Source organism: Arvicola amphibius, chromosome X (genome assembly GCF_903992535.2).
Source record: "Arvicola amphibius chromosome X, mArvAmp1.2, whole genome shotgun sequence".
Classification (NCBI taxonomy): domain Eukaryota; kingdom Metazoa; phylum Chordata; class Mammalia; order Rodentia; family Cricetidae; genus Arvicola; species Arvicola amphibius.
In genome coordinates this window covers 135,475,627-135,497,174 of record NC_052065.1, presented here as the reverse complement: position 1 = coordinate 135,497,174, position 21,548 = coordinate 135,475,627, and the positions used below count along the sequence as shown (strand labels likewise).

The following is a 21,548-nucleotide window of genomic DNA, read 5'->3' as shown; positions in this document are numbered from 1 at the left end:
GAAAACAGAATGGATTGCTCAGGTCTTAGTTTTACCAAACCTTGCCTTCCTCCGTCAGGTCCCAATTGTTATTGCCAAAGAGAACCCGAACAAAGCAGGAGCGCCCCCTCCTGGAAGAGCCTGACCTGTAGGAGTTCCATGCTTTTGCATTCTAAAAGAGCTACTCTGGCTTTGCCTCGACGCCCCTCCGCTTCGCTCCCGCCCCACTCCCGCCGCTCCTACTCCCCCCTCCCCCACCCCTCTTCAGCCCGCCTCTGTCCTGTCCTCGCCCAATCCTCTTCGCTGCACTCTGCTCCCTGAGGCGCGCGCAGACAGTGGCCGAGCTGCAGCCCAATAGGAAGGCTCAGTGAGAAAGAGCGTGGGCCTCTGTCCCCCCCTCCCCCCCACGGTCTGACGGGTGGCTCCGCCCCTGCAGCGCGCAGACGAGTGGGCGGAAAGATCCAAGTAACTGCTGTACGCGTAGCTGTGTGGCCGCGGCCTGTAAGCTTGAGGGCGTGAACCGGTTGTGGTTCAGAACGCAAATCATGGCGGAGAAGGGTGCAGCTGCCGCTAGCGGCGGAGGCTCTGGTGACAGCTACTGCGATGATGTGGGCGATAACCATGTGGTCAAGGCGGCTGTGGAGGTGTTCGAGAAGCTGAAGGTACTGTGAGCCAGGGACTCCAGGATGGGAGATCAGGCAGGGCCCTGCCTCAAGGCCTTCTGGAGTTTCCTGTGAAAATTGGCCACTCCACAGGTATCCACAGTGGTGGGTCCTGGCGGAGCCTTGGGGGCGACTTGTGGATTGTCTGTCTTAGCTCTTTGGGGTTCCTGGACCTCTGCTCATGCAGTCTCCACCGAACTTTGTAAGATTGAGGCTGAGAACTTGGAGTATGTGAAGAGTCAGAAGTGGGTGGAGTTGGGTTTGGGGACAGCCATTTTGTTGGATTAGAGGTAGGGATTCCAGGTGCACTTAAGGTACATGCAGTGTAAAGTCAGAGAGCTAGTCCAGGACCCTTGTCCCCCTCACTGACCTTCCTCCCATCTCCCCTTGCCCCTGACTCAGTGATCATCTTCACTCTCCGTCCACCAGCCCTCAGGTTTAATCTTAGTCTTTCTAACCCACTCTTAGGCATTTTCCTAGTTTTGTGGCCATGGAGCCCAGAGGGAACACATTTAAAAGTGGTGGTGCAGCAAGTCACAGGAGGCTTGGGGTGAAGATGAGAGGGACTTGAACTTTTGGCAAGACCAGGAGGTGCTTCTGGCTGGCACCATGCTCTTGGTGGTGGGAAGTGTGTGGAAGGGTTAGGAAGGGGTCCTGAGCACGAATTGACAGAAATGCTTTGCTACCCTACAGTAACAGGTTTTCTTTTGACTTTCCTTTTCCTTGATTAGGCTGTAAGCTGCCCCTTCCTTGATGGTCTGTATATTGCAGAGCCAAAGACAATTCTGGATCTGCTATGTAGGCCCTCAAAGTACCGGATGGACATACTGGAATGGATGTGTATGCGGTAATGTCCTGTATTCTTTTCCTTCTCTTGGGGTGTCTCCTGGGGAGAGATGGGAATGTGTCCTCTCAGAGGGTTCCAGGAGAGCAGCTGGTTAGTTAACAGTGCTGGCTACAGAGCCTTGGCCAAGATGGTGGAGACGTGGCCCTGACAGTACACGATGAACTTTAATGAAAGCCCTGGGCTTGTGATTGTTTGGGGGGATTTGATGTGGCCTATGTTTACTGAGTTGTGATTACTGTTAGCTTGGTGGACACCAGATGACCAGAGAAGGACCTTGTCCAGAAACCCAGTGACAGAAAATAGCTTCCTAGATCATTCTTCCTCACTCCAACTTTCAAAGAACCAGGGCTTTTCTTAGTGTATCCAGGGGGCAGTGTTTCTAAGGCAGCCTGGTCCCATCCCTGTCTCTACTGCAACCCTGGGGCAAGTATGACTCCAGGAAAGAAAAAGTCAGTCCTGTTTAATCACTGTGTCTTTTCCCACAATATTGGGTCAGCAGGCTCAGATACTGTGGCCCAGGCCACACATATCACCAAGGTGATACAATAGCCCTACAGAAAGAACATTTTGTTGTCTAGGGGGTACCTGCTTTACCTACATCCAGAGGTCTTAGTTAGGTGACTAGCTCCTTGGGCTGGTGGGGGGCAAAAGTATTCTAAGGCTCCAGAGCCAAAGCAGGGTGGAAATCAGGGATGGATGGGCTTTTCTGAGGGAATGGGAGTTGTTGGAGGCCTTCTCCCTTGCCTTTCTCTGTGGAACCTTTCTACCCAGCTAGGAACTCTTTCAAGGCTTGCTGCTTACTGAGGCCTCATTGTTATGCTTATCTGTGTGCCTCCCTCAAGGACAGGGCTGCACAGCCTAGTGACCAGAGCCTTTTCCATTGGAGCCTCCAAGAGTCTCAAAGCAGAGCTCAGCAAGACTTTTTTCTATGAATGGCCAGCTGCTGCTGCTCCAGCTCACTCTTGCCAGTGTAGCCCAAAAGCAGCAGAGACAGCATCATCAGTAATGGATGGGATGAGGTAGCAATAAACTTTTTTAAAAACCCAAACTGGGAGCCTACGTGTGGACTTATCCCACACTGGGATTTTGAACTGGGGATTTTGAAAAGTGTAAAATGAAGCAGAACTCAATGGCAAACGCCCTTAATCTGGGAGGCAAAGCAGGTGGCTCTCTGAGTTCAAGCCAGACTGGTGAGTTCTAGGACAGCCAGGGCTACAGAGTGAGACCCTGTCTTGAAAAACAAAAAACAACAAAAGAAGAAAACTGTAAAATGACCTTCTCTAAAAAGAGGGTATATAGCATTGGTGTTTACTAATGGTAGAGGCAACCATTGTTCCTTCATTATATACTCGCTGGCCTCCTTTTTTGTGTTGGTCATTGCCTAGATATGTCCTAGGCTCCAGAGATACCGAAGGGAAAGCCAGTTTCTGGTCCTAGCCAGCTTTCACTCCAAGAGGGTAATAGAGTCCCATGGAATTATGGGGCACATTGGCTAAGGAGGTGTCATTGTTCATTGGAAGACCTTTGAATCAGGGCTGGCCAGACTGACAAGGAGTGAGCGAGATGGATTGAATGGAAAGTGAATGCCCCAGTAGGTGCACACTCAGGCCAGATTGTCAGGATCCAAAGTCTCCTGCAAATGCCCACACTCTTCCCTTCTTGTGCACACATCACTTAAAAGAAAGATTTATTTATTTTTATATATATAGTATTCTGGCTGCATATATACTTGAAGGACAGAAGAGGGTACCAGATCTCATTATGGATGATTGTGAGTCACTATGTGGGTTCTGGGAATGAACTTGGGTCCTCTGGAAGAGCAGCCTGTGCTCTTTTAACTTCTGAGCCATTTCTCCAGCCCGGCACCCACCACTTTTTTGTGTGTGGGAGAACCTTGAGTATTCACATTTCTGAGGGAAATTTTTCTCAAGTATTTTCCCATAATAATTGATGGTAAGAATCACATGATACTAAACGAATCATTTAAAAGTATCTTTTCACTGGCATTTAGCATGTACAGGTAATTCTCTGTTTAGACAATAGTTATGGAGGGGTGATGACTGACTTTGCTTATTTTCCCACAGGGTCTGTCCCTCCTTGCAGGACAAGTTCAGTTCACTGAAAGGAACTGCAGGGGATATGAAGATACAGGGTAGGTCTCTTTATGGGAGTGTGATATTTGATGGTGAATTCTGGACAATTTTGAACTTGGTCACAGTGTCTCCCTGAGTTGTGAAATTTCTATGAACTGATCTTTTATTTTGTATGGTGTATGCTCTGTGGTTATTATTAGAGCCTTCTAGAATCAGGGCCTTCCCTGATATGGTGTATGGGAGGCTTCTCACAAGACCAAATAGTACATTGGTCCATCATAGCACTGAGACATAGAGAACATGATTGTTTTGATGTTATCAGACATCTCTCTTCACTGGTTTGTGTGCATATTCTGTCCACATGGTATTCCCATGAGTCCCCTATTGTTCTTTGCTGTGATTTGTCTTGTAACCTTATTAGTTTGATGGGTTTTCGTAGAAAGTCTCTTTAACTTGGTATGAAAATTAGATGAAGATGAGCAAAAATGCAATTTGTGTAAAAGGGTAGGGTTTTTTCCTTCTTTGTAGTGTGATAAAATTTAAAAGACTTGCCATCAGCCTGTGTGTATTCTGAATACTGCAGGGTGGATGAACTTGACTTGAGCCCCTAACTGTGCACCAACTGGCATTGCCAAATCAGTTATCTGGGGAGAGTTGCCCTCTTGGATTCAGTAGGGTGTTGGGTCTCATTATCCCTGTGTTTCCTGTTGGCAGGATTCCACTCATAGGCTCAGAAACAGTATTTGGTTTCTCTGGAAAACCCTAGCCTGCAGTCTGAACTTCACTAGATCCAACCTTTACTTCCTTTTACTTTGGAAGAAGGGTGGTCTTATTGAGAAGATGGCAGAAGGGAGGAACTGAGCCAGGCTGAGAGTACTGTTCAAGGGAACAGCAAATGCAAAACACTGATTTGGGCTACGCTTGGCAGCTTTGAGGAAGAGCAGGGAACAAAGATGGCTGAGGCGGATCGGAAATCAGGAGGGGATAGGGTTAACTCCTGCTAGGCCTTATAGGTCATGGAAGGGCATTGGCTTTTATTCCAAGGAAGGCTGAAACATGATTAATAAAAACTCAGAGAGAGAAATTGGGGTTCAACCTGAAGGTCAGAAAAACAAAACATCCAGCCACTGGCTCTTACCTCCACCTCAGTCTGAAATGGCGATCCTGCCTCCAGGAATCTCAGAATGAGACTGTGACTGAGAGCTGCCTCCTCCTCTCTTATAATCCTCTCTAGTTCTGGGTTTAAGGGCATGCACCACTAGTGCCTGGTTTCTATGCCAAATTAGTGTGGTTACTGGGATTAAAGGTGTGTGTCACTACTGCCTGCTCTGTAAGACTGGCCAGTGTGGCTGTTTTACTCTCTGAACTACAGGCAAGCTTTATTTATAAAAACATGAATGAAATGCCACTACAGGTTTTGTCTTCCTTTGGGTTCATCAGGCTCTGTGGGGATACTGTAGTAAACATAGGAACACCTAGGCAGCAGCACAGCTCTTGGAGTGACTGAGGCACGATATTGGGGAATGGGTGGAAAGGTGTGCTCTACAGGATTTGTTGAGAGGAGGAAGACAGGGTCAGAGGGTTTAAGGGCTGTGGTTGAAACAGGCTGGCGTGGGGGGCACAGTGGCATCTGCAGAGTATTCCTAGGGCCACATAGATACTCTCTGCCACTTCTTCCAATGAGTCTTTCATAATATGTCCTACACGGGTTTGCACCTGCTCTGTTGCTGCTGAGGCATAGCCTGTCCCGTGAGGGGTTGAAGGTACTTCTGAAACACTGCTTTCTGGCCTTTGTTTATATACTAGATAGCCATGGAAAGATGTGCTAAATGTTTCCTGTTCCTTGTGGGGACTCAGTCTCCTTATCTGTAAAATAGAGCCTAGACTCACTTTCAAGATGACATGTCAGGAGAATGAAAGGCATTTGGGACATGGACAGATGTGAGCCATGGATCATTTTGTTTTAACCTCATGAAGTCTCTAAAAGGGTGACATGTGGTGCATGCCGGAGTCCTGATTTCAGATGGCTTCTCAGGCAACTGATCATCTATGTCTTGTGTACAGAGTATGGTGAATAACCCCTCATTTACTTCTATGTCTGTAAATATATCTAGAAAGAGAAGCCTTAGTAGTACCCTATATGCTCTTAGTTCTGAGATGTCTTGTATCCTCCTCTTTTTGAGAGGGTGTCTGTAATGACAAGGTCTTTGTATTCTAACAGAGATGGTGAAGCTAGGCCATGAGCTGATGTTATGTACACCAGATGACCGGGATCTTCTGATGGTAAGAAAGGATCCTCTTGTCTCCCTACAGAGGATGCACATGCTTTTGTCCTAGGCTGGTGAGTGGATGGGAGAGGCTGCTGGCTCCAGAGCCTGCATGCCTGGCAAGACTACTTTTCTAGGCATCCCTAGGTTAAGCGCTGCCAGAAATCTCTGAGGGAGATAGACAGAACGGGGAGGCCTGTAATAGAAATGGAAATAGAGGTGGATATCTGGTTCATGATGATCAAAAGGACAGAGTGCATCCTCACTTGCTGATGTCATACTTGGCTAGTATCATGGTAGGTAATATATAGTACTAAGATAGGTAATATATTTTAGTCACGGTCACACCCATTCTGAGCAGACAATTTTTTTTAGCTCCATTTCCCAACTAGGTATCAGAAACTCACTTGAGATCATGTGGTGGCTGAACTAGGCCTACAACTCAGGACTGGCTCCTAAACCCATGTACTTTACCCTACCTGAGGGTCCCTGATCTACCTCATAGTTAATTCAGAGAAACCCTACCCTACCCTTAAAATGTCTAAATTTCAAATAATTGTTTCCAGTTATTTGTTGTGGGTGATGGGTTGTGGACAGTCCGTGTGTTTTTGTTTGATCCCTGTTGTCATATTTCTTGGATATGAGCTAGGTATGTAGTGATTCTGTGTTTTCAGTTTTGAGGAACTAATGAACCATTTTTTGGTGAGGATGTACTGCTTTGTGCTGTTGAGTCTCTTCAGTGACGGTTTGTTTTTAAGTAGAGCAGGTTCACAGGGATTTGAAGATTAAGAACAGAGAATTCCCATCTGTTTCCTGCCACTGGCCCCATGTTGGCCTCCCTCACTGTGGAACATTTGTTACCTCAGTAGAGAAACACTGATAAGTATAACTGTATCTCTCAGTATGCAGTGGGCCATACTTCTCTTGTTTTGATTTCTGCTTGAAGTTGTCACATAGTTCCTTTCCCTTCTGGCTCTTTGCTGATACTTCATGTTTTTTGTTTCTTGTTCACAGTTGTATAAGCATTTTTCTGATGGCTGCTTAAAACTGTCAGTTCATCTGCCTCCCTATAATCCCTGAATTGGTGTCTAATGAGCATCTTTTCTAACGCAAATTGAGGTCTTTATAGTTTTTCACAGGTCAGATGATTATGGATTTTTTTTCCTGGACATGGTGGCTAGTATTTGGATCTAGTTAAATTTCATGGAGAGTTGAGATCCATGTATTCCAGCAGACTTGCTTTAGTTTATGCAGCCAGGTCCACCCCTCCTCTCTGGCCTGAACTTCCACTGTCAGCTCACCTTCTTACCATTCATCCTGTATGCGCCACCCAGTGGTGAACCTGAGTCCTGGGCCTGGCTTTTCTCCTGGCTTAGTAGTCATTCAGCTGTGCAGAGAGGGCTGGTTCAGACTTTCTGAAACTGATTTATGTAGTCATTTTCTCCATCTCTTTCTTCTATGCCATATCTCTAAGGCTTTCAGTTCCCCTATCCTCTAGCTACAAACCATTTGCATGATTGATACAATAACAATAGGGCACAGAGGAAAAGCTAGCAAGAGGTTCACGGAAAGATGCTTTTTATCACTGATCACAAGAGCAATGAAAATTACGACTGCAATGTTATGCTCCACTCATACCATGATGTCTAGAGTTAGAAGGAAAATAACACAGGCTAACAAGGATGGTGAGACAGGAACCCTCATACATTCCTAGTAGAGACATAAAATTGTGCAGCTACTGTAGAAGACAGTTAACACACATGTACCAGAATTCACTGTGAATGCTCATAGTGGCTCAGAAGTAGAAGTGCCCCTAATGCCCATTAACTAGTAAGATAATTTTCAAGAAAGAAGACATCACAGCTACATGTGACAACGTAGATGATCTTTGAGGATGTTTATGCTAAGTGAAAAGCAGTCAGCTAAATGGTAGTATAAGGTCATAAGAAAAGGTCACAAGATTCCTTATGTGTAGACTGTTGAGAAGAGGCGAATCCATCAAGAAAGATAGGTGCATAGTGATTGCTAGGGGCTCAGGTAGGAGGCAATAAGAAATGAGTGTTAATGGGTCTAGAATTTGTTTTGGGGGTTCTAGATATGTTTCTAAAATGTGACCATAGGGATGGAAAGATGATTCAGTGGTTAAGAGTACTCGCTTCTCTTTCAAAAGATAGGTTTAGAGTTGGTTAGAGTCCCACCCAGCCTCCACATGGTTGCTCACAACCACTTGTAACTCCATTTCCAGGGGATATAATGGCCTTTTCTCACCTCCTTGGGTACTTTACACATGTGGTACACAGATATACATTCAGGCAAAACAGCCAGACACATAGCATAAGTAAATAAATTTGTAAAAAATTGACTATGGTGATGGCCATTTTGCTCTTTGACTATCCTAACTGTAATGTCACTATACACTTTCAAATTTGTGGACTGAATTAAATTTTAGCAAACTGAAACAAAAAAAAAACAGTATATCTAAATGAAAAAAGAACGTCTAGGAAAATAGCAAGTACAAAGGCCCTGGGGTGGTCTGTGCTTGCTGTGCTTAGACAACTGTTAAAAGGCTGATTAGGCTAGAGCCGAATGAAAACAAGGGAAGGGAATAGAACAGATTGGGCAGATGTGATGGCCTTTGTAGGCCAGAGAAGGGTTTAGTGTGTGTAAGGTGGTAGCCTAGGGAACTTGGAGCTAAGGAACAGGGATTTCTATTTCATCTGACAGAAATAGCCATGGCTAACGTGAAGATGGGGTAGATAGAATAGACCTTGAGGGACCTGTTCGTAGTTTACAGCAGTGGCCAAGCATGTGAAATAATAGCTTGAATGCTAGTGGTTATAGGGAAAGTAAAGGAGTGGCCAGACCCACTGGATTTGCTGATGTAGTAAGGTAGAGGCAGGGGCAAGACCCAGCAATCATACTCTGGTAAGGTCTGAAGAATGAATTTATAAAAATTCACACTTTACCATTTCTCTAGATCTTCCCGGAGTGTGATTGTTGGGTCTTGCCCTTTGCTAGGGAGCAGAGAGGAGACAGGTAGGGTATGGTTTAGTGATGGGCTTTAGTAAGGTCACCACAGACCAGCCTGCTGGAGGTTAACTTTACCTAGGGTCTTGTAAAGGTTGGATCCTGGTCATCCAGAAGGGTTGTAAGTGGCTTTGGGGAGCTCATTGGGAGATACTGAGCAGGACTACATGGGGCAAGTCTGTGATGATGAAACCCTAAGCAGGCTCCACAACCATTCCAGAGCGGGTGATGGGGGAAGTAATGGCTAACTCTCTACTAAGTGGGGATGATATACTCAGGTGTCCCAGGCCACTGACCAAAGCCTTGTGAGGTTTTGAATGACAGCTGTACTTGTGTTTTTATCTTGACTGTTTCCAGTTTAAGCAGTGAATACCTTTTACCCCGGCTGCCCTGCAGGTATGTTTCTTGGGCAAATGGGGAGACTGAGTGAACAAGAAAGTAAAATAATATGCCCCAGAAGCAAGTGTCAGGTTGAAGATATGAGTTGGGGTCTTTGGAGTGTGTTTTGCTAACTCACTCATTGTAGCCAGAGATTGTTCGTTCATTTCCTGGCTGCCCAGACCTGAATAATCACACAGAAACTATATTAATTACAATACTGTTTGGCCTATTAGCTCAGGCTTCTTATTAACTAACCCTTACATCTTAAATTAACCATTCCTGTTCTTCTGTGTATAGCCACGAAACTGTGGCTTACCCAGTAAGGTTCCAGCATCTGGCTCCTTCGGCAGCTACGTGGTGTCTCCTTGACTCTGCCTACTCTCTCTATTTTTCCAGCCTGGCTATATTCTGCTCTGCCATAGGCCAAAGCAGTTTTATTCATTAAACAATAAGAGTAACACATATACAAAAGGACATCCCACATCAACTCATGGAGGTGGCAGTGAATCTTGGAACTGGGCTTTCTCTGAGACTACTCACCAGGGACCACTTGGCCCCTTTCACTTCAGCATCTGCATTTAACCACCAGCTTTCAGTCTTTGTTTGCTCTTCAAGGTGATTTTGCACTGGTGATGGTGATTGAGTGACTCTTTGATTAGTCTTCCTCAGAATTGTGTGTGCCAAGCCAGGGTGGTAAGAAGGTACACTTAAGGGAATAGGCCTTGCTTGGTGCCCTATTTTCACAGGAATTTGTGGAGCGGTCATGGCCTCTAAGATAGTGTCTGCTCCTGGGGAATCATCGACTTTCTAGAAGAAGGCAAGCCTTGGACTCTTCACTGGGCAGCTCCCTGCATCACCTGGGCAGATGGGCAAGCAGGAGACCTGGTCAGCCCTGCACAAGTTGCTGTACAGAAACCTGTGGCCTTCCTGATGGAAAGTCTAGGGGCCCCTGCCGGAGAACAGGCCACCTCCAGGCCTCATGCTGTACCTGTTGGCCTCTGCCATCATGGCCAGAAGGGATTGACTGAGGTGTTTGCTTGGAGGTGTCCCTGTGGTATAGGCCACCATCAGATCCCTGTGAGCTCTATTCTGCTTTAGTAGGCCCTGCTGCATGCCACCCACCCATTCAATAAGCCTTCCCCCTCTGGCTGTGTGACAAACTCACACTGTAATATGTTTTGACAACATTTTGCGTTTTGCATTTGCAGTGTGCTTCCAGGTGTCATTGCAGCCTGAAATGTGGCCTCAGAAGGAGCACTTTGTGGCAGAAGTCTGAGGATGCTATTGCTGAGCCAAATCAAGAGGCTACCAGCAAGGGTCAGGGACAGGAAAAAGGAACTGTCTGGCCAGGTTGCTTGCCATTGGCCACAGCAAGGGCAGCATAGGATCGGGCATCTGGAACAGTTGTCTAGGCCTGACCTGGGTCTAGTAGCAAATGTATGTGGCTTTCCCTGCCAGGGCTGTGAGTGTCCCCAGAAGCAGCTGCAGTTCATGGACCAGTTGTTGGATATGATACAGAGCCTGGCCACTGGATGCTCCAATAATTCTAGGTAAAGGTGTCAGTGGCACAGGTGGGTGCCTTTGACAGCTAGTCTTGGTCTTAGCTAGGGGGTGGTAGGGTGGTAAGGGAAAATACCTTCATCTGGAGTCTCTCTATACCCCTGTGGTGGCAATAGTCCCATATTGGTCCAGAAATTACAGAACTGATAAGTTGAGACAGTTAACTCTAGTCACTGTCTTGGGGGTTGGACTGGCTGTTTAGAGGTCAGGCAGTGGCCCAACAAGGGATAGCTGTGTCTCTGGGATGTTGGGTCATTGCCTGAGATCCCTTCACTGTAGACTTTGGGGGGAACTAACCTATATGTATAGGAGTAGAATTAACACCTGGGTGTCTGCAGGCCAGAGGCCATTAGCGAGGCCAAAACAAGCAGAGGGTAGGGATGCAGGCAGTGGAGCTCCCCATCTGGGGCTGCTGGGCCAATGCTCCTGCTGATAATAGTATACACAGTGCCTGTCCTGTTTTTGCAGCCTGAAGGAACACATCGAAGACTCCACAAAGAAAAATGAGGCCTTGCTGGGGGAGCTCTTCTCCAGCCCCAACCTGTGGGCAATCTTGAAGCCTGAGAATGACCCATGGCCCCTGGACATGCAGTCCTCTCTCAACAAGCAATGTGATGACCTGCCAGAGTAGGTCTCCAGGAGGGCTCTACCTGGTATCACCCCAACTTGCTTCTGTTCACTAAGGCAGACCTTATAGTGGCCTTCTGCCTACAGCAGCAGTAGCAGAGAGCCGACAATGTCCTCTTCTTTTTCCTCTGCAGGGCTGGCCCCGATGCTCAGTCAGAGGGAGAGAAGGTGGCAGATCTGGCCAGGCAGCTGCAGGAGAGTGCTAGTAAGCTTCAGACACTCCGAGACCAGGTAAAGGGCACCAGCTCTGGGGACTTTGGGACTTGGGGAACAGGCCCTGCTGAGTTCTAGGGCAAGTGATGTCCCCCTCAGCACGGTGTGCTGTGAGGCTTCAGTGAGATGCCGTGAGAGTGCCGAGGTAGGTGCTGAGGGTCTGAGCATGAAAGGAAAGAATGGATTTCAGATGGCAGCTGTGCATCAGGCCTTCACATGTCTTCTCAAATTCAGCCCTACTGGCATCTGTTGACCAGGCTAGATATTTGGCTATGGGGATTGAAGCCTGTGCAAACATTAGCCTCAGAGCTGAGGCTCCGTTCACACCCCCAATCTCCTCCTTTGGGCTGAGGCTCCATTCACACCCCCAATCTCCTCCTTTATGGAAACTTTCTTCCTTGCTAAGGTGTGCTATGTTATATCAGCCTGTGTTATGTAGGCTGCTGGCAGCCCAGGCTGGCTAGGCAGGGCATCCTCAAGTGACTGTTACCCTTGCTTTTGCAGTGCTTTGCATGGCATAAAGCAGGGACTGACAGCAGTTCCGTAGATCAGAAGCTTCGTCTGGTCATCTCTGACTTCTACCAGCTCATTTTGGCCTTCCTCCAAGTCTATGATGATGAGCTGGGACAGTGCTGCCAGCGCCCAGTACCCAGCCTGCACCCAAGTGGCCCCATCATCCAAGCTGTCTATCAGACTCTGGCTTCCTGTGGTCAAGTAAGACACCTCCCTATCTCTGTATCTATACCTTAGCAGCCCCTGATGTCAAGTCTAGGGGCTGGGAAAGAGCTTGAGAGGGTTTGGCCTGGGCTCTTCAATAATCAACATTTTAGTACTTTGGGTCTGGGACCTTTTCAGGTGAGGACAGACATTCCTGGCACCTTGGGGAGGTGATGAGAGCTGATGTGGACATTATCTCCAAAAGCGCCCCCCCGACTTAGGAGGGTTCCATTCTTACCTCTCATACCTCTAGGGAGGTTCATGCATTCCCTGCATTGGGTTCTACTTGACTCAGTCTGGTGCCCTGGTCCTGGTTTCTATGCTGGAGTTGTTCTCACGTGCGCAAACATGCTGTGCTAGCTCTGATCTTGTGTCAAACAAACAAGATAGGAAGCAGTTGGGTTTGTGGCTAAGCCATTGAGTGAATATGGCTCTGCCATATTTCTGCTTCTCAGAGACCAGGCTCATTAGCTGGACTTAATTCCCATTACTGTAGCTGCAGTATTCTGACTTTGTAGTACTGTAGTGCACAATTCTGACTTTGGCTCACAGTGCCATGATGCTGATTTTAGGTTAGAACAAGACAAGCCAAGATTTCCAAACCTGTCATAAGGCTCCCAGTACAGGGAAACTCTCATTACAGAGGCCTTTTTGGTAGAATGTTCCTTTTTCCGCCCTGCCATTTGCTTTAGTCAGACTGTCACAGCATGTAGTGGTAGCATGTCACTAAACTGAGGGCTGCCAGAGTACCATGATAGTGTGTAGTCACCACTGAGCCAGGAAGAAGGAGACTTAGGTTTGAAGGGAAACTCTCCATCTGAGAGTTCTGTCTCTTTATGTTGGCTGTCTTTAGGGGCTTCAGTGTAAGCTTGGGTGGGAAGCAACAGATGCCATCAGACTAGCCTCACTGATGCCTGCCTGTCCTCTTTGTCTTGGCAGTTGTTGAGAGTCGTTATGGAGATTGCAGACACCTCTGCTGAAGCTATGGAAGCAGTGCGGAAGCAACAAGGAGATCCAAACTGTTGGGGCAGCAGCAACTCTGGGATAAGTCTAGGTAAGTTCCTGGGGCTGAGGGACAGTTTCCCTGCCTACTTAACCCAAGTATGCTCTGTGGCAGGGCCTCTGTCTTTCTCTGCTGGGCCAGTTCTTAGGAGACTGGCTGCTTAATTTTTTTTATTTTAATGCTTGTTTTCTTTCCCTTGAAAAAAAATGCTTCCAGCATTCCTGACAGGAAAGATGTATAGAGGTAAAACTAAAAGAAATAAACCACATTCTGGCAACCACAGGTGCTGGATATGATAATTTTCATCAGTTTCTTGCTATTCTTTAACCTATTTTCATTTCCTTTCTTTTTATAATTTTGCTATTAGGAGCAAAACTGTATCTGCATTTAATTTTAACTATACTCCTCTAAGTTTGTTATTGTACTTTTTTGAGGCAAGGTCTTTTTGTAAAACCCAGGTTTGCTTTGAATTCATGGTAATTTTCTGAGTACTGGAATAAAAGGCCTGCAGCACCGTACCTGGTCCTCCATTAATGAGTGTGGCTGTGTTTCAGTAAAATTTCATCTATGAAAATACACAGTCAGCCTTGGTTTGTTGATCCTGCCGTATAGTGCTACATCTTACCCCATGTCATTGCGTTTCTATTGCTATGATAACACCCCATGACCATAACTTGGGGAGGAAAAAGGTTTATTTTATCTTATAGCTCCACACCACAGTCCATCACTGAGGGAAGTCAGAGCAATAACCCAAGGCAGAAACATGGAGGAGGAACTGATGCAGAAGCCATGGAGGTGTGATGCTTACTAGTTTAGTCAGCCTGCTTTCTTACAGCACCCAGGACCACCATCCCAGGAGTGGTACCACCTACAGTGAACTGGGCCCTCTCACATCAATCATCAAACCATTTGGTGGGGACATTTTCTCAGCTGAGATTCCAATCTCTTCCCACATGACTCTAGTTTGTGTCAGGTTGACATAAAGCCATCTGGCACATCCTGTGTCACACTGTGCTGTCAGTGCTGTAATCTTCTTTATCCACTCTTTCTGGACTTTGGGGCTTCTTTCAATTGGGGGTTCTTTTATTTATTTCTTTGTTTTTGAGACAAGGCCTGCTATTGCACCTATAGAGAATAGAAGTCACTATATAGCTTAGGCTTGTTTCAGACTTACAAGCAGTCCACCTGTCTCAGTCTCCTGAGTGTTGGGATGACAAGCATCATCCTCCATACCCAGTCAGTTTGAGATTTTTACGGATGGCACTGCTCTGGTCATTTTTGAACATATCTCCTTGTGTAGACATGTACCAGTTTCTCCAGGATGTCTTTCTGGGAGTAGAGTTACTCCATCCTGCCACATTGCCTGGCCCCCATGTGATGTCCCATAGCTGCACATCCCCATTAGCACTAGCCGTGGCCTGACTTTAGTTGATGATGTGTAGGGCATGTGTAACAGCATTTTCCTGCATGTTTATTCTGTATTTTAGTGAGTGCTTACAGAGTTGCACACTTGCATACATTTATTGATCATTTAAGCTTTCCTTTTTGTAAAGTGCTTGTTAAAGTCTAACTTGTAAAAACCTGATATTTTCTCATTGATTTGTACCTTGTTTTATATATGGTACATTAGGTCCTTCGATGCTTAACATAGCATAAACAGCTTCCACCATAATGTGGCTTATCTTTTCATAACTTGTGTGTGGTCAATTATAGCCATAATTCCTTTATGGAAAGCATCTTTTATATTTACTATAGATAGCATTCCTACTATGACAAGGAGTAGGCTTTATATTATTCCTTTCTGTGGTTAGGTTAGTAATCTTCCCAGATTATAGCATGAGATGGGAGTCCAGTTTCATTCTATTCTATATGAATATACATCTTCCCAGGAGCACTTAATGGAAATGCACTCTTTTCCCCATTGGTCTATAAAGCCATCACTTCTGTTAGTCATCAAGTCTCTGAGTTCTCTTTTCTAGTCTGTTTCTCTTTTTTTCTGTCTTTGTACTATAGAGATAAGAAAACAAATGACAAAATAAATCCGTAAGGTAAAAATAGCTTTTCCTTTTCTAACTTCACTGGAGAGTAAATCTGGACTTTATATGTACTACACAAGTGAGTTGCACATGAGCCCTATTTTAATAACATCTTTACTGACATAATATAAAACTCACTCTTTTCAACAGTGAACAATCTAGTTGTGTGTGTGTGTGTGTGTGTTTGTTTTTTTTAAAAGGATACTCACACAGTTCATATAGTTGAACAACCATCACGACTAAGTTTGGAATATTTTTTAAATATTTATTTATTTTTATTTTATTTTATGTATATGGGTGTGGTTGTCTGCATTTATATATGTGTACAATGTGGATACAGTGCCCACTGAAGCCATCAGATCCCTCGTGACTTGAGTTACAGACAATTGTGAGCTGTCTTGTAATCGAACCTGGGTCATCTGGAAGAGCAACAAGTGCTCTTAATCACTGAGCCATCTTTCCAGCCCCTGGAATAATTTTTATTATTCCCCCAAAATGTTCTATAGCAGAAGCTAGGTGTAGTAAATCCCAGCACTTATGAGGCAGAAGCAGGTGAATTTCTGTGAGTTCAAGGTTAACTTGGTCTATGTAATGAGTTTCAGGATAGCCAGAGCTACATAATGAGACCCTGTCTCAAAGAAAAAAAAGAAAGAAAAATTAGCAATCTCTCCCATTTTTTCCCCCAAGCCCCAGCCCTTGACAAACACTGATCTACTGCCTTTCTCTATAGTCTTTTCTCTTCTGGACATTTTTCTTATAATGGAATTGAACAGTGTGTGGCCTTTAGACTGTCCTTTTTCACTGAGCACAGTAGTTTCAAAGTTCATCCAAGTGCTATATTCTTTTGTATGGTTGATATGGCTGTGATGAATAAATAAAATATTTTTGTTTATTCATCTATTAGGAGACATACAGATTATTCCTTCATTTTAGCTGTTATGAATAACATTGCTAGATTTTTTTTGTGTGAATGTGTTTTTGACTCTCTTGGGTCTAAAGCAGAATTTCTGGATCATATAAACTTCTAAAAAATATTCATTCTCTCCCCACTTGCCTCCAGGATTACAACTAATAACCTAATGCACTCTGGTACCAAGTTAATTTCAATAGTACACAAAAGTGTGCTTTAATAGAATTTCTTTGTCCTCTCACTTAAGTTATTTTTAAATTTAGATTGAAAATGCATTTATTATATGCCCATCAACATGGATTTATAATTACTGTTTTATGCAATTGCATTTGAAATTAGAAGAAAATTACAATCAAAAATACATTTATGCTAGTTGTCATATTTATCTGTCATCTTACTTTTATTGGTGTTTGTTTAAGACAAGGTCTTACTCTGTAGCCTTGGATGGTCTGAAACTCACTATGCTGATGAGGTTGACCTCAAATACTCAGCAATTCTCCTGCCTCTGCCTCCCAAATGCTGGAATTACAGATGTGAATCACAGACCTGGCTTTCAAGTTCTTTCTTTCTTTCTTTCTTTCTTTCTTTCTTTCTTTCTTTCTTTCCTTCCTTCCTTCCTTCCTTCCTTCCTTCCTTCCTTCCTTCCTTCTTCTCTCCTTCCCTCCCTCCCTTCCTCCCTCCCTTCCTTCCTCCCTCTCTCCCTCCGTCCCTCCCTCTCTCCTTCTCTCTCTCCCTCCCTCTCCTACCTCTCTTTTTGGATTTTTTTGAGACAGGGTTTCTCTGTGGCTTTGGAGCCTGTCCTGGAGCTAGCTCTTGTAGACCAGACTGGTCTTGAACTCATAGAGATCCACCTGCCTCCGCCTCCCGAGTGCACGGATTAAAGGCATGCGCCACCACCGCCTGGCCTCAAGTTCTTTATTGATATAGGCTGATAATCACTATCTAGTGTTCATTCATGCTTTGTAGGGAAGGTCCATCAGTGACAAATTCCCTCAGTTTTTGTTGATCTTAGAATGCCTTCCTTATTTCTCCTTCATTAAAAAAATCAATGTAATATTTTTATTAATTCTCTGAGAATATTATACATGTATTTTGATCATATTCAATCCTTACTCTTACCCTTAATGCTTTCCAGATTCATCCTTACTCTTCTTCTAACATAATGTCCTCTTTAAAAATAAATCCCACCAAAGCTAATTTGTGCTGTCCACGTGTGGTGTGTGTGTGTGTGTGTGTGTGTGTGTGTAGGGCCATTCACTGGAACATGATTGATGCACCAGGGGGCTCATTCTTAAAGAAAACTGCCTATCCTTACCCTAGCATTCATCAGCTGCCAGTAGCTCCATCACTAGGAGTGAGGACTTGTGAGCTGTTCCGGCTTCATGCTAGAATGTTGACAGGCTTGATCTTGTGTAAGCAATCACAGTCACTGTGAGTCATGAGTGCAATGTCCCTGCCATGTTCAGAAGACCCTGTTTTGCTTGAGTACTCTCTAACCTCTGGTTCTTATGGTCTTTCCATCTCCTCTTCCTTGATGTTTCCTGAGCCTTGGGTGTTGGAGGTATGATATAGGTTTCCTGTTTTTGAGTTAGCACTCCACAGCACTTTCAGTACTTGTGAGTTTCTGTTTTAACCACCATCCACTGCACAAAAGTCTTTTCAGAGGCATCTGGTTTTCTCCATTTTTGAAGGTTCATTCGGCTCTTTGCTCTTGGATGACAGTTCTTCCATATTTTGACTATATCATTCCACTGCCATTTGGCCTTCCTAGCTTCTGATATGAAACCAACTTGTATTCTTGTTAAAGGCCCTTGTATGTAACAGGTCTCTTCACTTTCTTGTTTTCTGCTTGTTTCTGGCTTTTGCCAGTTCGGTTATATGTCTTGGTGTGAACTCCTATAAGTTTAACACTCATTTTGGAGGTCTCTGGACTTTTCTAGATTTCTATTGTTCACCAACAGTTAAGCAGTTGACAGTGCTTCCTTCTCTTCCACTTCTTGTTTGCTCAGTCTCAGGGTCAGCCAGGAGGTGGACTAAAAAACTTGTTCAGATTCTCCTGGGCATTTTCACAACGCTGGGCTTTTTAGGTCCTTTTAAGTACCCTGTGGACTGCTCACTTCCCAGCCTTTCCTTCTAAGCTTTTTGATTTAGTGTATTAGTTCCCCCAACTGTTTTAGTGAGCAGAAAGTAAAGCACTTGACTATAGCTGTTTTCACTGATTTTCCCCCAAGTATTGGTCTTAGATCATAGCCTTTGTGTTGTCTCCTTTGGGGACGTTTTTCCCCCTGTATTAGAGAAAGGGTCTCACTAAGTTGCCCAGGTTCGCCTTGAACTTGTGATACTCCTCCCTCATCCTCTCCAGTTGCTGGATAACCAACCAGGTCCTTATTGGGATTCTCTCTGACTGCTGGCCTTCTTTCTATATTTTGCCCTGGCACACACCTGCCACATGTATATTAGACACTTGGGAGTCTTTTCTTACTTATTGAGCTGCAAGAGGATCCTCCATCTTAAAATTTATTATAGTACTTACCCTAATCACCAGTGTCACTGTTGTCCTCACTATAGTCCACATAATTACTATTAGTAAATTGTTCATAATCTATGCTGTCATTACTGCAATAAGGATCATTAATAGTCTTAACATTGTGCCTGCTCACTGGTGAGTAGGGCATACTAGCACTAGCATGGCATGGTAGCCAGCTTGACGGTATGAGTTAGGCACCCCCACCCCATGCTTTGGTTCCTAGTGGCCTCAGTGATGTGGAGATGGTGAGCAGAGCAGGGCTGGGCTCCTGGCTCAGCTCTTGTTAGTATAGATTTCTGATGTGCCTTGAGACAAATTCTTGGGCAGTAGGCATTCCCCGGTAAAAGGAGCAGTGCCGAATCTACTCCAAAGCCACTTGAACCTTTGACTGCTCATTTTCTACCTGACCAATTATAGGTTTTAGCCTCTATGAGAAGCTACCTTCCACTTACCTGGGAGAGGTCTGCATTTACATTGGGAATACCCAGCCTGGCATACCTGTGACCTTATCATTCTGGCTGGAAAGTCAAGTTCCTGGTCAACCTGTTAAAACACAGAATAAGAACAAAAGGAGTGGAGTGAGATAGCCCATTGGGTAAAGGTACCTGCTGCGAAGCCTGACAACCTGGGTTTGATACCCAGAATCTACAAGGAGAGAATCAACTCTTGAAAGTTGTCCTTTGACTTCCACACATGTGCTAAGGACATGTATGTTCATGTATGTGCATACACATATATAAAAGAAATACATGGGACCAGAGAGATGGCTCAGCAGTAAGAGTATCTGGGTTCAGTTTTCACCATTCCATGGCAGTTCATAACCATCTGTTACTCCAGTTCCAGGGAAGCCAACACCCTCTTCTAGTCTCCACAGGCACCAGGCATGCATATGGCGCACATATAAACATACAGTTAAAACATTCATACACATAAAATAAATCTTTAAAACAGAAATATATGTTAAAAAAAACAAACAAGCAAAGAACTTACAGTTGGGCAGAAATCCCTCATTGGTATTCAGTAATTGTCTGGTCAGGGCCCTGGAGGTGGATGCTCTTACAGGATGTGTCCATCAAAGCTGGGCAGCTTGGGCTGTAGCAACTACTTCCTGGAATGCCCTTCCTCTAAAGCAGTAGTTCTCAACCTGTGGGTGGTGATCCCTTTGGGGGTCTCATATCAGATATCCTGCATATCAGATATTTACATTACGATTCATAACAGTAGCAAAATTACTGTTAGGAATTAGCAATGAAATAATTTTATGGTTGGGGGTCAGCACAACACGAGGAACTGTATTAAAGGGTCATAGCATTAGGAAGGTTGAGAGCACTGCTGTAAAAGCCTTAGAGCAGTTCTGTGTTGCTGGCTTTGTTACTGTGTGCACATATTGGTATCTGATTAAAACCACTCACCATCAAAACCAGAGTAACGCCTGGCCTTTGAGGTGGCAGACACCCATTCTGGTCTAAGCTTTGACACTGTCTGGTCAGTGTGATTCAACCAGAAACCCCTGAGCTGCTGGCCTACCACCAGTCAAAGGGGCTCCCAAAGCAGTTCCCTGATCAGTGTTTCTGGGTCATGGTAGATGTTGCACCCCCAAGCTCCAAGCCCTTTGAGGACCAGGTGGGAGTGGTCCCCTTACCACCTGGTCATGCCCAATGAGAGCCTGAGCAGAATAGGGAGGACAGGGGCTCTGGTAGGAAGATGGGGAGTCTTGTATGGACTGCCAGCTTCTGCCTCTTTCAAGCTTGCAAGCACTGAACTCACTTTGTTGTTTGTGTTTCTTTTTCTGTATAGCTGCAAGGATTGATGAAGTAACACAGAAGTACAAGATCCTCACCGACAGATTGCACAGAGACACAAGATAATGTGGGGGTAGAAGGCCCTCCCTGGAGCTTTTGGGGGGGCAGATCCAGTTCTGTTCATGGCCTGCATGAATTTCCACTTGCTTGGTATCCGCAATTTGGAGGAAAAAGAAGAAGAGGGAGGTGGAGAAGGCAGGCAGAGATGGGTAGTACAGGGGAGCTAGAAATAAAAGAAACATTATGTTCTGAGAAGTTGCCTCCAGACTACTGTTTGTTTCTGCTTATCACACTCTTCCCCTCTGGCCTGGGATGCTCAGCCTCTCTTCTTATCCTCGTCCCTGCTATTCTAGGTTAGCCAGATGGCAGCCCTTCTACTTCCCCAGTGGGCCTTGGCTTTTTCTCTCTCTGCTGCTTCCATTTCTTTCTGATAGTGCCTGGTTAGGATGACCATGCCTAGCCCTGGAGGTCTGCACTGCACCTTGTCATGACACCTCTCCCCACCTCTGTGCCCTTCACCTCCTGTCCTGCCTCAGGGTCCTGCAGAGGCCCTCTTTGCCATGTCCTTGGGAGCCAGGCTATTTCTTCCTTCTTTCCTAGGGTACTAGGGAATTCTCCCCATGACCCGACTGCCTGTCCAGGAAACAGTGACCTAGTATCTTTTTGAGTAGTGTACTTATCACAGCCACCTCCCTCCCTTCGAGCGCCGGAACAGGAATGACTTAGTGAGGCCCATTATCACACCTGTGGCTGCCTGCCCCACCCTACTCCTGTAACTGCACCTTTGCTCCCCCAGGCTCCCTGGGTAGTTTTGGACAGCTGAGTGCCAGACCCTTCCTGCTCAGACACTGATGGGTAAGCAAGTCCTTGTTCTCCATGACAGACTCAGGAGTGCCT

General features: G+C 45.3%; 1 protein-coding gene across 2 annotated transcripts; it reads left to right on the top strand.

Moving 5' to 3' along the window:
* The first annotated feature begins 424 nt into the window (after positions 1-424).
* On the top strand, positions 425-20,906 carry Haus7 (HAUS augmin like complex subunit 7). 2 transcript variants are annotated; one of them, XM_038316720.1, is made up of 10 exons: positions 425-641; positions 1,373-1,488; positions 3,573-3,640; positions 5,803-5,864; positions 10,715-10,806; positions 11,285-11,443; positions 11,578-11,674; positions 12,161-12,370; positions 13,313-13,427; positions 20,647-20,906. In XM_038316720.1, exons 1-10 carry the CDS (start codon positions 525-527, stop codon positions 20,715-20,717), a joined length of 1,107 nt encoding a protein of 368 aa, XP_038172648.1. In that variant the 5' UTR covers positions 425-524; the 3' UTR covers positions 20,718-20,906. The 2 variants fall into 2 exon arrangements, with proteins under 2 accessions (XP_038172648.1, XP_038172649.1); XM_038316721.1 differs by lacking the exons at positions 425-641; positions 1,373-1,488; positions 3,573-3,640; positions 5,803-5,864 and adding an exon at positions 5,873-10,333 and having other exon boundaries at positions 10,465-10,806.
* Positions 20,907-21,548: the final 642 nt, after the last annotated feature.